The sequence below is a fragment of the Taeniopygia guttata genome, chromosome 1A (assembly GCF_048771995.1).
Source record: "Taeniopygia guttata chromosome 1A, bTaeGut7.mat, whole genome shotgun sequence".
Classification (NCBI taxonomy): Eukaryota; Metazoa; Chordata; class Aves; order Passeriformes; family Estrildidae; genus Taeniopygia; species Taeniopygia guttata.
Genome location: NC_133025.1, coordinates 23,884,054 through 23,898,413, shown reverse-complemented (window position 1 = coordinate 23,898,413; position 14,360 = coordinate 23,884,054). Strand labels below are relative to the sequence as shown.

General features: G+C 54.2%; 1 protein-coding gene across 2 annotated transcripts; it reads left to right on the top strand.

The window, feature by feature from the left end:
* The first annotated feature begins 7,260 nt into the window (after positions 1–7,260).
* Positions 7,261–13,427, top strand: LOC121468136 (maestro heat-like repeat-containing protein family member 6). 2 transcript variants are annotated; one of them, XM_072921615.1, is made up of 14 exons: positions 7,265–7,944; positions 8,404–8,883; positions 9,068–9,216; positions 9,465–9,612; positions 9,815–10,005; positions 10,088–10,225; positions 10,495–10,609; positions 10,782–10,919; positions 11,152–11,328; positions 11,454–11,609; positions 11,755–11,856; positions 12,070–12,172; positions 12,409–12,465; positions 12,754–13,427. In XM_072921615.1, the coding sequence occupies exons 1-14, from the start codon at positions 7,885–7,887 to the stop codon at positions 12,978–12,980; spliced, it is 2,241 nt and encodes a 746-aa protein (XP_072777716.1). In that variant the 5' UTR covers positions 7,265–7,884; the 3' UTR covers positions 12,981–13,427. The 2 variants fall into 2 exon arrangements, with proteins under 2 accessions (XP_072777717.1, XP_072777716.1); XM_072921616.1 differs by lacking the exons at positions 12,070–12,172; positions 12,409–12,465 and having other exon boundaries at positions 7,261–7,944; positions 12,754–12,907.
* Positions 13,428–14,360: the final 933 nt, after the last annotated feature.

Below are 14,360 nucleotides of genomic sequence, written 5' to 3'. Positions count from 1 at the left end.
TGGGCATGAGGCCTGCAGGCAGTGGCCAGCAGCTGTGGCTTGGGCATGCAGGCCGGATGCCCTTCAGCAACTGTGCAGTGCAGTTCCAGAAATGCAGCATTTTATTTCTAATTCACATCTGCAAAGAAGTGCACACAGGGATTGGAGGCCAGGGTGAGAAGCACAAATTTGTTTTAGGTATTTTTCCAGGAAAAGAAAAAGCAGCAGGCTCTCACGCTTCAATGCCCACATGCCCTAATATACACCACCATTCCTAAGGCATTCCTCGTTTTCCATGTGATAAAAGAAAATTAAACTTTCTTACAAGATTTCACCTATAACAGTTCAACACACTTTTTATGGTAATGCTTGTTGAAGATAGTGGGGAGGAAGCAATCCCAAAAATCTTGGCAGGCTAACAGTGTTTCAGGGCGCTGCTAGATCCTGAGTTCATGCAGCAAATTAAAGGGAACTCCCTCAAGAAAACTGGACTGTGTATTTAAAAAAATAATCCTACAACCTTTAGCCTCAGCTAACATTATTCTGACATTAAAATGTCTACCTAGAGACAGCTGTTTCCTCTTCATGACTAAGTACATGAGTAAATTTATTCCACAAAACAAAACTACAATATTATTTCATTTGCCATGCCTATTTCTAGGCATGTTTCTTCTTTTTTTTGTTTCCTCTTTTTTTCCCCTCTTATATTCTTTTTTGGATTTGTTCAAGATCATGGAGGCACCTTTCCTAGCAATGTTTACCATCTCTGAGCGTCTTTTGCCACTAAGAAATAGCAAAAGTTTCTGGGAGTGCATTTTTTTTTTGTGGAAGAGGCAGCAGAAGTGCCTACAACTGTGGTAAGTCTACCTTGAACTCATAAAAAACCCCAAGAAAACTCCATAAATACAGAAAAACCTGTCATCAAGTAAGTGGCCAGCTCAGCATTTGCCCATTTGTTATGCTGTGAAATATTCTGGGTTTCCACTCTGGTAAAGTGGTTTTGATGCAGGCATTTTATCACAGCTTACCGGTAGGGCACGTGCCTGAAATGGGAACATCAGCCTGCTGTGCACACCTGGGTGGGCTTGCTGCTGGACAGGGTGACAAAGGACACTGAACAGGCCAAGGGACTCCATGCTCCCATCTTCCTGGTCTTACTGGTAAGAACCATATTACAGAACCACAAGCCTCTGACCCAGAGGAAGGTTTGGAACAGAATGATGTGCCTTAGCAGAGGAGGACCAGGCTGGGGAGTAAAAGTTAATACCCTTTTAACACAGCAACTCCAAAACACTTTATCTGAGACTGCAGAATTCAGGTGAGTTGATTTTCTGGAATATTAAACAAATTGTAACAGATTTAAGAAGAGATCTGATTTCATTGCTCTTCATTCAACTACCTAGAACGAGTTCTCTTGTAAGAATGAGCCTTTTTTCTTTTTTCCACAACATTGAATTATTTTCAGCTTTATTAAATAGGTAATCTTCTAGACTACTCATGCTCCTTAAAAAAAACCAAAAAAAAAAAAACTGCTCAAAAAGGTTAAAAATTATTATACTGCTTTTAAATTCTTTAAGGCTTAAAGTATGATATTGCTGAGACTATGAACTACATGTGGATTTAATTTCACAGTGAAATCACAATAAAAATTCTCCTTGGAGCTCACCTTTAAATACAATTAGGTATGAAATTTTCCTTATCCAGCCCAGAGCCAGAATTGGCAGCAATGAAGAGGCAAGCAGTATAACCCCTGAGCTGCCCATGGATACATATATACATATTATACATACACTGCATGTGCACAGACACTACAGTGACTATGAAACTCTTTTCTGTTTGCTATAGGAAGTTATCAGTGTGTACAGAAGTTATCAGTGTGTACAGAAGGGTTTGCAGAATCCAACCTTTACTGGGTTTGGTTTGTTGTGGTTTGGGGTTTTTTTCATGTAGCTGTAACCTTTAAATTTATAATGCTGGATTATTTTAGTCTCAATACATGACTACTGGGTAGGTTACAGAATCACAGAATAAGCTGAGTTGGAAGGGATCATCAAGTCCAACTCTTAGCCCTGCACAGGGCATCTCCAAGGATCACACCATGAGATAAAAAATGTGGAACTCAATTCTCTGTAATAGTGAGAACAAATATATCACTCAAGTCTGTTAAGCAGCATTTTTCTCTACCTTTTGAATGCATTGTGCCAATATGCTGGTAGAAAACATGTATAAATTAAGTATAATTAAGTATATTAAATAATGGGTTAAGTCAGGTTTATGGTCCTGTGTGTCTCTGGAAGAGGATAAAATGGCTAGAGAGTCTCTGGTGAATGTGTGTTTTGGTCCAATATTTTCTTAAGAGGCAAAACACTTCATTTTACTGTAGATCTTTAATCAATCCACTGGTTGGTTGCTTGCAAGTCAAATCCATCATTACTTGAATAGCTGTCTTAACTTGTACAGCTGCCACATACTCATATTAGACAGATGCTTCTTAGTGAAAACATGAAGAATGAAGTAGATAGCCCTCAGGTATTACTTAGATATTTTGTGAACTATGGAAAAATCCAGGTATTCCAAATTATCTCTATATTTATCTATAGCGTAATGAATTCTTTCATTATGTCTTTATCATGTTACTCTTTGACTTAGTTCTCTAATGATACCAGATGCTGTTTAAATAGCAGTTCCAGGGGTAATTAACACTCATTTTAAAGCCTGTATATCAGGTGGAAATATAAAAATCCACATGACGTGGCAACATAAATCCTAAGATTAGAAAGTATTCTGAATTCACATGCTAATTTTGTGTATGTCATGCTTACTCTTAAGTATCAATCAAACACTTTTATTTCTGCACACTTTTAAGTGTTCAAATGTTTAATTTTTTCCTTTCTTTTCAACAGATACAAGTTTACCAAAATCAGCAACAATATGCTACACAGCTGCATTGCTCAAAGCCAGAGCTGTCTCTGACAAGTAAATGCTTAAGAACCACATTACAGCAAAATTCCTGATTTAATGTAAGATTTTTCTTTGCTGAGCCACACCCTAACAATCTGATGATTTAGCAGGAAAATTAAGACCTCTGTGCCGCTGCCCGCTGCTGCAGCCCGAGGCCGCGCGGGCTCTGCTCCAGGCTCCTGCGGCCCGAGCCGGGTGCCCATGGAGCCGCGGCCCGGCGGGGCTGTGGGGCCAACCCTTCCCTCCTGCCGCTCTCTGCAGCTGGCAGAGGACAGCAGCAGCGCGGCCGAGCACCTGCGCCGGGCCCTGCCCTACCTGCAGAGCCCACAGGAGCCCCTGCGAGAGGCGGCCCTCAGGTTCATGGGTGAGCCACGAGCCCGGGCTCCTTCCCCGCCCCGCCGCAGCTCGGCCCCAGCCCCGCCTGCTGCCCCGGCAGCGCCACCCGGGCCCGGCGCCTCTGGCAGCCGTGCCCTGGGGCGGCAGCGTGCGGCGAGGGCCCGGGCGGAGCCCTGCCGGGCCAGGAGGGCGTGTGGCCCCAGGGCTGGCAGCGCCGCTGGCACGGAGCTGTGCCGCTGGGCCTGACAGGCTCTGTGTTCCCAGGCATGGCCGGGCGCTACCTGAAGGGACAGCCAGCCGAGCTTCACCTTCTCACTCAGGGTGAGTGAGGGCAGCGGGCTGTCAGCGGGGCTGGCCGGGAGAGCTGCAATGCCGGCCAGGGAGCTGCAATGCCTGTCCCGGCTACTTGTGTGGACGAGGGCTGGTGTGGGCAGGGCACAGAGAGATTTCAGGGACGCCAGTGGGGGGATTCGTGACCAGCGCCTTGCGGCTGATCCCGTTGGGTCCTCATCTCTGTTAGGCATGGCAGGAGCTGGGAGAGATGGCCTTAGCAGAAGAATCGCTGGGTGGCCCTCTGGCCTCTGACTGTGGTAGTTTATCTGTCTTCCAGCCCTTGAAGCCATGAGCGAAGATGACAGCCCATCCTCCACTAACCTGGAAATTCAGGCAATTTTTCGACAAAGATGTGCAGAACTAAGGTCATCTGCTGGATTCAGAGAACCAGGGTCCCAAGCAGAGTACCAGGAGACAGTGAAGAAAGCACCAGGACTCAATGTCACTGGAGCTCCAGGCACACCTGATGCTGGCCACAGCTGTGCCTGCTGCAAGCTCCCATAGCTGCTGCCTTCCCCCTCCCTGTTGACAGCTCCCTCCCCATTCCCTGTTGACAGCTCCTTCCCTCCAGCCCTCAGACCCTGCCCATCCCCTTTTTTTTTTCCCCATCTCATCCCTTCCCTTTCCCTTCCATTAATAAAGAGTTTGGTTTCTCCCCCTTACCTGCATCTCTGTGGAGCTGAAGCGGCGCAAATCCCGGGCCCTGGAACACGCAGGCCCCTGCTGCTGTTCTCTTCCACACCGTGTTCTGTGCACACACACAGAGGAATGAGGGCAGATCAGGCTGGAAAGGTGCCTGTGCTGAAGGTGCAGTTCCACAACTCTGTGGAGTTGCAGATCTTGCTGAGCAGCCAGGAGCCCCTGGAATTTGGAAGAGCCAATCTGAGTATGCTCTGAAGCCAGCTGTGAGGGATTCCATGGCAAGCTTCCATGGAGGGCAAAGGATCTTGGAATGCTGGAAGTTTTCAGGAATACCTTCCTGAAGGCTCAGCAGTGCTCCATCCCTGTACAGGATCAGGGAGAGGGCAGAACCAGCGACCATCCGGGCTTAGCAGGGAGCTTTGGGTGTGCCTGAGGGCAAAGGAAGCAGCAGCGCGGTGCCCGAGACTGGGACGCGCAACCCTGCCAGTGCCCGGAGCGCTGTCAGGCAGTGCTGGGATCCCGGCTGTGGTTCTGGTGCCCACAAGTGAGGAATGGCCACCCCAGGCTCGAAGCCAGTCAGAAAGCCAAGCAAGTGAGAGCAGAGGGAGGGCACCCTTCCAGTCTCTCTTGGGCATGGCCGCAAAACAGCCCCTGCTGCTTCTTCCTCCGCCTGTGTTTGGGCTGTGCTGGTGGCAGAGGCAGCCAGGCTGTGCTCTGCCTTCCAGAGCCGGTTGGGAGCGGGCATGAAAAGCGCTGCGTGCACAGCGGAGAGGCCTGGAAGGTGCTGGCAAGAGCGTCCTGCGGGAGCAGGGCTCTGGGCTCTGGCTGGGAACAGCCTGATCTTGGTGCAGGGAGCACAGGCAGGAGTTGAGGCAGGTGAAGAGGCAGTGAGCAGCTTGTGTTTGTAGAGGGTCTGGGGCTGCACGTCTGAGCCTCCACCTGGAAAGGCACTTGGGGGAATACCAGCTGGAGTTGGAGTGCCTGTCCTGAAAGGACATGAAGTCCTTCAGCCTTGCCAGTGTTTCTTAAGGGTGTGTTGGTGTTGAGCAGAAAAGCTGCACATTTGGGATAATGCATTTGGAGGACAGGGGCTTGCTTCTCAAGGAAAGTGCTTCCCAGGGAGCTCCCAGTGAGGCAGGTGCAAGTGTCCCCCTTTGGCTCTCTGTGCTCCTTTCAGTCCTTGAGGCCCTCTGGACTTTGCAGAGGGGCAGGGGAAGGGAGCAGCCTGTGAAGAGCAGGTTTGGCATCCACCTGGACCTGCAGAGACCAACCCAAGCACCTGCAGCAGCGTGTGTCATTCCCCTTTGGACAGAGGGGTGAGCAGAACCATCTCTGTCCATCTGTGAGCCCCAAAGCTCTCGGTGGGAGCTGTGAATAAAAAGGCCTTTACACACTCACTTTCAACATCTTCCCTGTCTGCTGTGTTGCATCTCTTGGCAAAATGCATTTGCCTCCTGCTTGCTGGGAGCTGCTGTGGCCCAGGGCCAGCACAGAGCTGGGCTGGGTGGGCCAGGCAGTGTGGTGGAGAGTCTCGGCTGATCTTGGTGTGTGCCTGGCCTCAGAGAAGACTTGGAAGGTTTGCCTGCCAAGGTGTCCTGCTCTTTGGCTCTCCCTGTGCATCTTGGAGAGCACAAGGTAGGCATTTCTGGCAGCTGGGCATCAGCAGGCCTTCCAATGGGGGTGTGTTGTGGAGCGAGCGCAGCTGAGATACCCTGAGAGGAGCCCAGGGCTCCTTGCTCCTCTCTGCTGGCCCGTGAGCGTCTGTCTGCTCTCGGGATGGCCCTGGCTTTTTCAGGGCTGCTGCGTGGACACGAGACAGCCGGTCCTGTCCCGCTGGGTCCCAGCAGTGCCTGGCAGCCGTCCTGCATCCACGTCAGGATGCTGGCCGAGAGAGGCCCTGGAAGCTGAGGAAGCTGATTTGAAGCTTTTGCAGGTGCCCACAGGTCAAGGCCAACAGTGTTCCCTCAGGATACAGCATTCCTGAGGGGCTTTCCCAGAGCTGCCTGATGCCTCCCATTCCTTGTGGCACCAGTGGCTTTCCTGTGGAAGGTTCTACCTTCCCCAAGAGCACAGAGGGAGCTGGAGAAAGAGCTTGCCAGGCTGCTCTCCATCCTTTCCCAGCAGCCCTGGGTGAGCGGAGTAGTCCCAGCTGAGCGCAGATGTGCCAATGGAAGAGCCGTGACAATGGAAGGCTCGGTGGGAAGGATGATCCAGGATCCATAGGCCTGGCAGCCTGAGCTTGCTGCCGGGGAAGGCCTTGGAGCAGATCCTCCTGAGTGCCATCCCATGGCACGTGCAGGGAACCAGGGAGTCTGCTGGAGGGAGGGAAAGCTCAGTGGAGGGATGGGGACAGCTGGGGTCCTGGCGGACTGTTGAGGGCTTTGGTGTGGTGTTTGCAGGGTGTTGGTGTTGGAGATGGGTTGGGGAAGGAGTTGTCTGAGAGGGAGAGGTCTAGGTTGGAATTCGAGTCCATTTGAAGGCAGCATCTGTAGTTTGGTACAGCCTTGCTCATGGGTCTCAGAAAGAATATCTGTGACTGTTTGTGTTCATGGTCCTGATTGTGCTGCAGGGAACAAGAGGGGAGAGCTGTACTTTATTGGCCACTTAGATCTCTATACCGGGGCAGGGTTAACCATTTTGCCCTCTGCTCATTGTTGGCAGCAGTTGCTCCAGGTGCTCCTGCCAACAGCCCCTGCAGGAAGGAGCACAGCCCCCAGTGCACGTGGGTGTGGACCCTTCTGGCACAGAAGGCTCCCAGGGGCACAGGTCTCTGGGGCAGGAGACGGGCACCAGCCCTGCCAGGGCTCGGGGGCTGGCAGGTCTGCTTGGGCGGGGACTCTGCCACAGCTGCTGGTGTCAGCGTTCCCCGGGCCCCAGGGCTCAGAGCAGCATTCATACCCTGGCCCACAGTTCCTTGTGCGTGCCACACCTGCGTTTTAGGATGGCCACGGGCCGGGACGCATCCCAAGGAGGCCGTGGCAGCTTCCATGGAAGGTTTCGTGCCCTTCCCAGCGCGGCTGCGTCGGCAACCCTCGGGGCTCCTTCTGCTGCCCAGAGCCCGCAGAGCAGGGCAGCGTTTGCTGATGGTCTGAGCCATTCCTAAAGATCCTGTTGGGCTGTCTCAGACACTTGGGGCCAGGGATTCCTTCCAACCTGGGCCACTTTGGCTGGGCAGGGCCGTGGCCCCAGGGCAGGTGGCAGTGTGTACAAGGCCCCTTTGTGACATGGTGCAGCATGGTCACTATGGCATAGAACGGGACAGGATGGCCTTTGTGACACGTGCTGACATAGGAGTTGGCACTAACCAGAGCATGCCACTCTGCTCAGAGCAGGCGACCGGACAGGATGGGACAGAGCGGTGCCGTGAGGAGCCCCTGCACAGCGCGCTCGTTCGTGCCTGACCCGGAGCTTTTCTGAGGCTTTACTCCTACAGGTGACCTCGTGGCAAGACCACAGGACTTGGCAGCCCGTGGCCTTCCCGAGGCTTCTCTTTTGTAGGTACCCTTGAGGACTTGTTCACTTGGAGCTTTCCCAAGCCATCTCTCTTTCAGGTGCCCTCAATACCAGACTCTAGCATGGCAGGCAGACTTCTCGGCTTGTTCAGTGTGTTCAGGAGGAAAAAAAAGAAAAGCCATGAAGCTGCTCCACCACAACAGCATGAAAACCCGGAGCAGTTCCAGCCACCGAAGGATGGTGAGTGGCAGAGCTGGGCCACAGGGCTGATGCCTGCAGCCAGCTTAGCCCCGCCCCACCATCCCATCCCATCCCGTCCCGTCCGGTCCCATCCCATCCCATCCCCTGGGGATGTGCCCATGGACAGGAGGGAAGAGGGCCTTGGCAGACACCCGTAGTGGCCGTGCTCCATCCCCTGGGGCATCCTGGGGCTGTCCCTGCCTGGGGAGCGCAGGGCTGGGCTGTGTTCTCCGGCCTCTCCCGCCGCCCCTCAGCTCTGGCTGCACTCGCTCTTTGCCAGATGCAGCCCTGGACCGCAGAGAAGAGAAGGAACCCACCCATGGCCGCTTCCGCAAAACCCTGAAGGTGCCTGCAGCCATCCCCACCTGGGCTGGGCCTGCTGTCACTGCTCAGCCCAGCACCATGCCTGGAGCACTCCATGGAACATCCCTGGCTTCCATTTCCTTTTTTCTCCTACAGACGTTCTGGAAGTTCCCACGCATTCGACGCAGGAAGACCGGCAGCGCAGCAGCTGAGGGCCCGGCCAAGCCTGACTCGGGGCTGACCGAGCTCCAGGCTGAGCCTGATGTCAGCCCAGATTCGCCTGAGCGCTCAGAGAACCCTGACACCTCAGTGACTGAAACCCGGACAAAGATTCTTCTCACGTCAATGACTGAGGATGTGGCCATCACAAACACTAACAATGAAGGGACTCAGGGCATCACAAACACCGCCAACAGCCCAGATCCAGCGGAACCTTCAAAAGACTCTGAGGTTGCAAGGAATGACCAGAGGGCAAGGGCTGACATGGCAGTGACTGGGGATGTGAACATCACAAACGCCAAAACCAGAGACACTCAGGGCATCGCAAATACTGACACCATGCCCTCTCCCACTCTGAGTCAGGAACTCATATTCGACTATTTCAAGGACCCTTGTGTTTCTTCTCAGCAACAGCAGGTAAGCAGCCCTGGGGCCAGGCCTGGAGGCCTCCCAGCATCGTGCGTCCCCTCAAGCCATGGTCTCTGGGCCCCCTCAGCCTTTGAGGCCAGCACAGTGTGGAAGAAGGGAAGCACTTCTTTGAAATAGCTGGGCAAGTTGTTCCCTTGGACAACGTTCCATCTCTCCCCCATGCTTCCTCCAGGTGCCAGGCAAGGTGAAGAACATCCACCAGAGTCTCATGTCCCAAGTCACTGTGGATGTCTGGCTGCAGACTGACATTTTGAGGCTGGCTGAAGAACACCCTGCTGACGTGGTGCTGACCCTCCTGCGCTGTGCCCCAACGTGTGACAGGTACAGGGCCCATGAGCCTTGAGAGCTCAGGGCTCAGCAGCCTTTAGGGCCCACGGCCCTGCACAGCTTGTGCAATGGGCTCTGCCAGACAGGCAGAGAAGCCAGGAGCCTCAGGCGCCTCTGTTTGCTGAGCCTGCTGCCAGTACTCCCCCCATGCCCTTCAAGGCTCTGTCACCTGGGCCCCCACGGGTGCACAGGGCATGGTGCTGTGACTGAGTTGCCCCTGACACTGAGCTCTGATCCCACAGAGCCGCTGCAATGATATGGAGAACCATAGGCTCGTCGAGTCCCACAGTGGAAAAGGTGCTGCCAGTGCTGCTCTGCGTGATGGAGAACTGGCCTCTGCACAGCATGTGCACCTCTGATGGGGACAACGAGGATGTCTTTGCCCTGGCTGTGAGTTTCTAGAACTGGCCTTTGCTCACCCCCAGGTTGCCAGCAGCTCTCCATCCTCTCCATCCCTCAGTTGCTGGGCTGAAACCTGGGCTAGGGCCAGGCTCAGGGGGCACCCAGCCCGCTGCTCCCCCTGCGTCGGCTCTTGGGCCCTGCCCCATGGACACCTTGGCACTGAGCACTGCCTTGGGCTGTTCTCTTGCAGGCAACTCTGGGTCTCTGGGTGATTCTCCAGGTGCCCAAGTGCCACAAGGCGATGAACCTTTATTCCTCCCGCCTGTTTGTGGCTCTGCTCTTCCATATTGTCATCACCACACAGCAGATAACACCAGTGGAACTTGCTACATTCTGGAGAGCATGCTGGGAGGAACACCGCCTTCACTGCAAGCCCAACAGGTCCCAGTCCCCCTGTCCTTCCCGTGCCCTTGTGGCCAGTGCCAGCGCTCCCAGTGTGACCTGGGCTTTGCTCTGCACACAGGTTTGCAGTGCAGGCCATGAAGGCTCTGCTCTGCCGACTGCAGTGGGACCACGTGGTGCTGGCTATGGAGCGCAAGAGTGGCTGGGACATGCTGCTGTGTGCTGACACCCAGCACTATGCTGTGGGTCTGCTGGCCAGGTGAGACCCCCTTCTCCCCATGGTCCCCAATTTGCGCCCTGTGCCCAGGTGCCCCTCACAGTCCCTGTGGTCATGGGCCAGAGGACCTTTCCACCGAGGGACAGCCCAGGAAACTGGAAAAGGCTTGGAGAGGAGGGTGCCCAGAAGGGTCCGCCTCACAAAGCGCCCACATCCTCTCCAGGGATGCTGGGGAAAGACCAGATTTCTGTGAGTCACTCCTGGGAGGGGTTTGGCCTTTCCACCTCAGGGCCTTTTTCCCCCCTTGCCAGGGAGTTGTGCCATGTCTTGGACCACTTCTGTTCCGACATTGCATTCCGCCTGCTCCGCCAACACAGCAGGGAAGAGCCGTGCTGGGATCTGCCCTTCCTGGCATTCCTGGTGGAGGTGAGCCTGTTGGCCAGCGCTGCCTGGCTCAGCTGCCTCCCGGCTCTCTGCCCTCTCACAGCCGCAGCTGCCTGGGACGGTGCGCACGCCCCGTGCTGCTGCCTGGGCCCAGGCCTGTGCGGTTCTGGGCTCCTGCCAGCCGGGTCCCCTGTCACTGCCATGTGCCTTTCAGGTCCTCGAGTGCCTGGACTTGAGTAAATGTCATGGCAGCGCTTTGAAGACCATGTCAAGGTACCTCTCGAGTGAATGCTGTCATAGGCATCACCTGGCGCTCCGAGGCCTCGCAGTGCTCACCAAGGATCCTCGGATGGTGAGAAGGGGGCAGTGGCTGAAGCTGCACTGGGCAAAGCAGCCCCTTGGGCTGGCAGGGCTTCAGGAGCTGAGGCAGCTGCTCCCAGCTCCCCTGCCTCACCTGCCCCAGTGCTTTGGGACAGGCCTTCGGCCTGTGGGCCCTGCAGCAGCAGGGTGGGCTTGCAGTGCCAGGGCGGTGTTGGCCGTGCAGCCATCCACGGCTTCCCGGCACAGCCTTGTGTTCCGCACAGGCCAGAAGAATGTACCCCATGTCTCAAAGGCTTCTGGAGCTGCTGGGGGCTCCAGATATAGAGGTGGTCAGCATGAGCCTCCGTGTGTTCATGAATGTGCTCCAGCACCAAAACATCCTGGTATCCAGCACCACTGCCCCAAAGCTGACTGAGGCACTCCTGCTGCTCTTTGACAACGTAAGGTTCTGCATCCTGAGCCACAGGCATTGGCTGCTTCCCAGAAACTTTGTGCCCTGTGGATTTTCAGGCCTTTGCCCAGGTGGGCCTGGAGTAGCTGGTGTAGATCTTTTCCCTTCCTCTAGGAAAACAGCCATGTGCGCTTGCTCTCCATTCAACTCTTCTGTAAGGTGATGGAATTGGTAGTGGATGAGGGAAAAAAGCCCCTGAAGACAATTGTGAACAAGAGCCTGTTGGCACTTTTTATCTACTGTCATGATGAGAACTGCCAGGTGGCAAAGGTGAGCATTTGTATGATGCTGGGGGGCTGGGCTGCCTCATGCCCTGGCGCCTGGCGGGCGTCAGCCTCCTCCAGGCCTTGGCACAGGGACACAGGTCTTGTGCCCTGGGCTCTGGGGCCATCTCTGGGTCTCTGCTGCTCTCCAGGCTTCTCGGGAAACCCTGCTTGGTGCGGCCGAGTTTTTGAAGAGGAGGGATCTCAAAGGGCTGCTGAAGAAGAAGCAGCTGTCAAAGTTTGCCGAGCGCCTGGTAAGGAGGGCCGGGAAGCCACAGCCTCAGCCTGGAGAAGCCCCCTGAGCGCGGTGCTCGGTGTGCGGGCTGGCAGCTGTGCCGCTGCCCGCTGCTGCAGCCCGAGGCCGCGCGGGCTCTGCTCCAGGCTCCTGCGGCCCGAGCCGGGTGCCGATGGAGCCGCGGCCCGGCGGGGCTGTGGGGCCAACCCTTCCCTCCTGCCGCTCTCTGCAGCTGGCAGAGGACAGCAGCAGCGCGGCCGAGCACCTGCGCCGGGCCCTGCCCTACCTGCAGAGCCCACAGGAGCCCCTGCGAGAGGCGGCCCTCAGGTTCATGGGTGAGCCACGAGCCCGGGCTCCTTCCCCGCCCCGCCGCAGCTCGGCCCCAGCCCCGCCTGCTGCCCCGGCAGCGCCACCCGGGCCCGGCGCCTCTGGCAGCCGTGCCCTGGGGCGGCAGCGTGCGGCGAGGGCCCGGGCGGAGCCCTGCCGGGCCAGGAGGGCGTGTGGCCCCAGGGCTGGCAGCGCCGCTGGCACGGAGCTGTGCCGCTGGGCCTGACAGGCTCTGTGTTCCCAGGCATGGCCGGGCGCTACCTGAAGGGACAGCCAGCCGAGCTTCACCTTCTCACTCAGGGTGAGTGAGGGCAGCGGGCTGTCAGCGGGGCTGGCCGGGAGAGCTGCAATGCCGGCCAGGGAGCTGCAATGCCTGTCCCGGCTACTTGTGTGGACGAGGGCTGGTGTGGGCAGGGCACAGAGAGATTTCAGGGACGCCAGTGGGGGGATTCGTGACCAGCGCCTTGCGGCTGATCCCGTTGGGTCCTCATCTCTGTTAGGCATGCAGGAGCTGGGAGAGATGGCCTTAGCAGAAGAATCGCTGGGTGGCCCTCTGGCCTCTGACTGTGGTAGTTTATCTGTCTTCCAGCCCTTGAAGCCATGAGCGAAGATGACAGCCCATCCTCCACTAACCTGGAAATTCAGGCAATTTTTCGACAAAGATGTGCAGAACTAGGGTCATCTGCTGGATTCAGAGAACCAGGGTCCCAAGCAGAGTACCAGGAGACAGTGAAGAAAGCACCAGGACTCAATGTCACTGGAGCCCCAGGCTCACCTGATGCTGGCCACAGCTGTGCCTGCTGCAAGCTCCCATAGCTGCTGCCTTCCCCCTCCCTGTTGACAGCTCCCTCCCCATTCCCTGTTGACAGCTCCTTCCCTCCAACCCTCAGACCCTGCCCATCCCCTTTTTTTTCCCCCCATCTCATCCCTTCCCTTTCCCTTTCATTAATAAAGAGTTTGGTTTCATTACTCTTCATTCAACTACCTAGAACGAGTTCTCTTGTAAGAATGAGCCCTTTTTCTTTTTTCCACAACATTGAAATATTTTCAGCTTTATTAAATAGGTAATCTTCTAGACTACTCACGCTCCTTAAAAAAAAAAAAAAAAAAAAAACTGCTCAAAAAGGTTAAAAATTATTATACTGCTTTTAAATTCTTTAAGGCTTAAAGTATGATATTGCTGAGACTACGAACTACATGTGGATTTAATTTCACAGTGAAATCACAATAAAAATTCTCCTTGGAGCTCACCTTTAAATACAATTAGGTATGAAATTTTCCTTATCCAGCCCAGAGCCAGAATTGGCAGCAATGAAGAGGCAAGCAGTATAACCCCTGAGCTGCCCATGGATACATATATACATATTATACATACACTGCATGTGCACAGACTCGTGAGCAGGGCTGTTCCCCACCAGCAGTTGATTTATAGACAGAAGTGTGATTATTGTTACTTCTAGCCATGGTCATTTCCATACACAGTAACTGAAACATTATCTTATTGTCCAAGTAAAGTACTTTCTGGAGCCTCCTAATATTTTAACACCAGCTGTGCCTTCTGGAGATGAATTACCCATTTTAATGATACAAACCTTTTTGAAAGCCTTGCAGATGTAAATGACTGCTCCCTCAAGACCACTTAATACCAAACCCCCTTCTTTTTAAATAGACTTTCAAGAAAGTTCCAAAAACAAAACATACCCAGAGTATTCACTTTATTGCCTTGGTTAGCTACTTGGATATTACTTTTTCCTGCATTGTTTCTACCTGCTAGGGTTCTTCAGTCTATTTCATTTTCATATGGAAATTGTACCTTCATCTACAATGTGTTCTATCACTCATCCAACCTCCTTTTCCTATGTTATTTTTTCATTAGCTTGCCTGTCTCTACTCTTCATGGGTGCTTTTTCAGAGCCTTATTATACTTACTGGCACAGAACCCATTTTTCTCTTGGTTCACGTTGCTGACCTCTGCCCTGAGGAGAGGCAGCTTGGTCCCTCTCTGACCCAGTTCCTCTCCATCAAGGCTGAAATTTCTGGGCTCAGATGCCTGCACATTTTTACAGCAACTTCTTGTTTTGTGCTGATCCCAGCCCTGGGATATGGATATGTCCAGGTTATGGACCTGGCACAACCTGTAACTGCCTCCATTACAAGCTGATACATTCCAAATCATAGGCATGTGGTTTTGCAGAA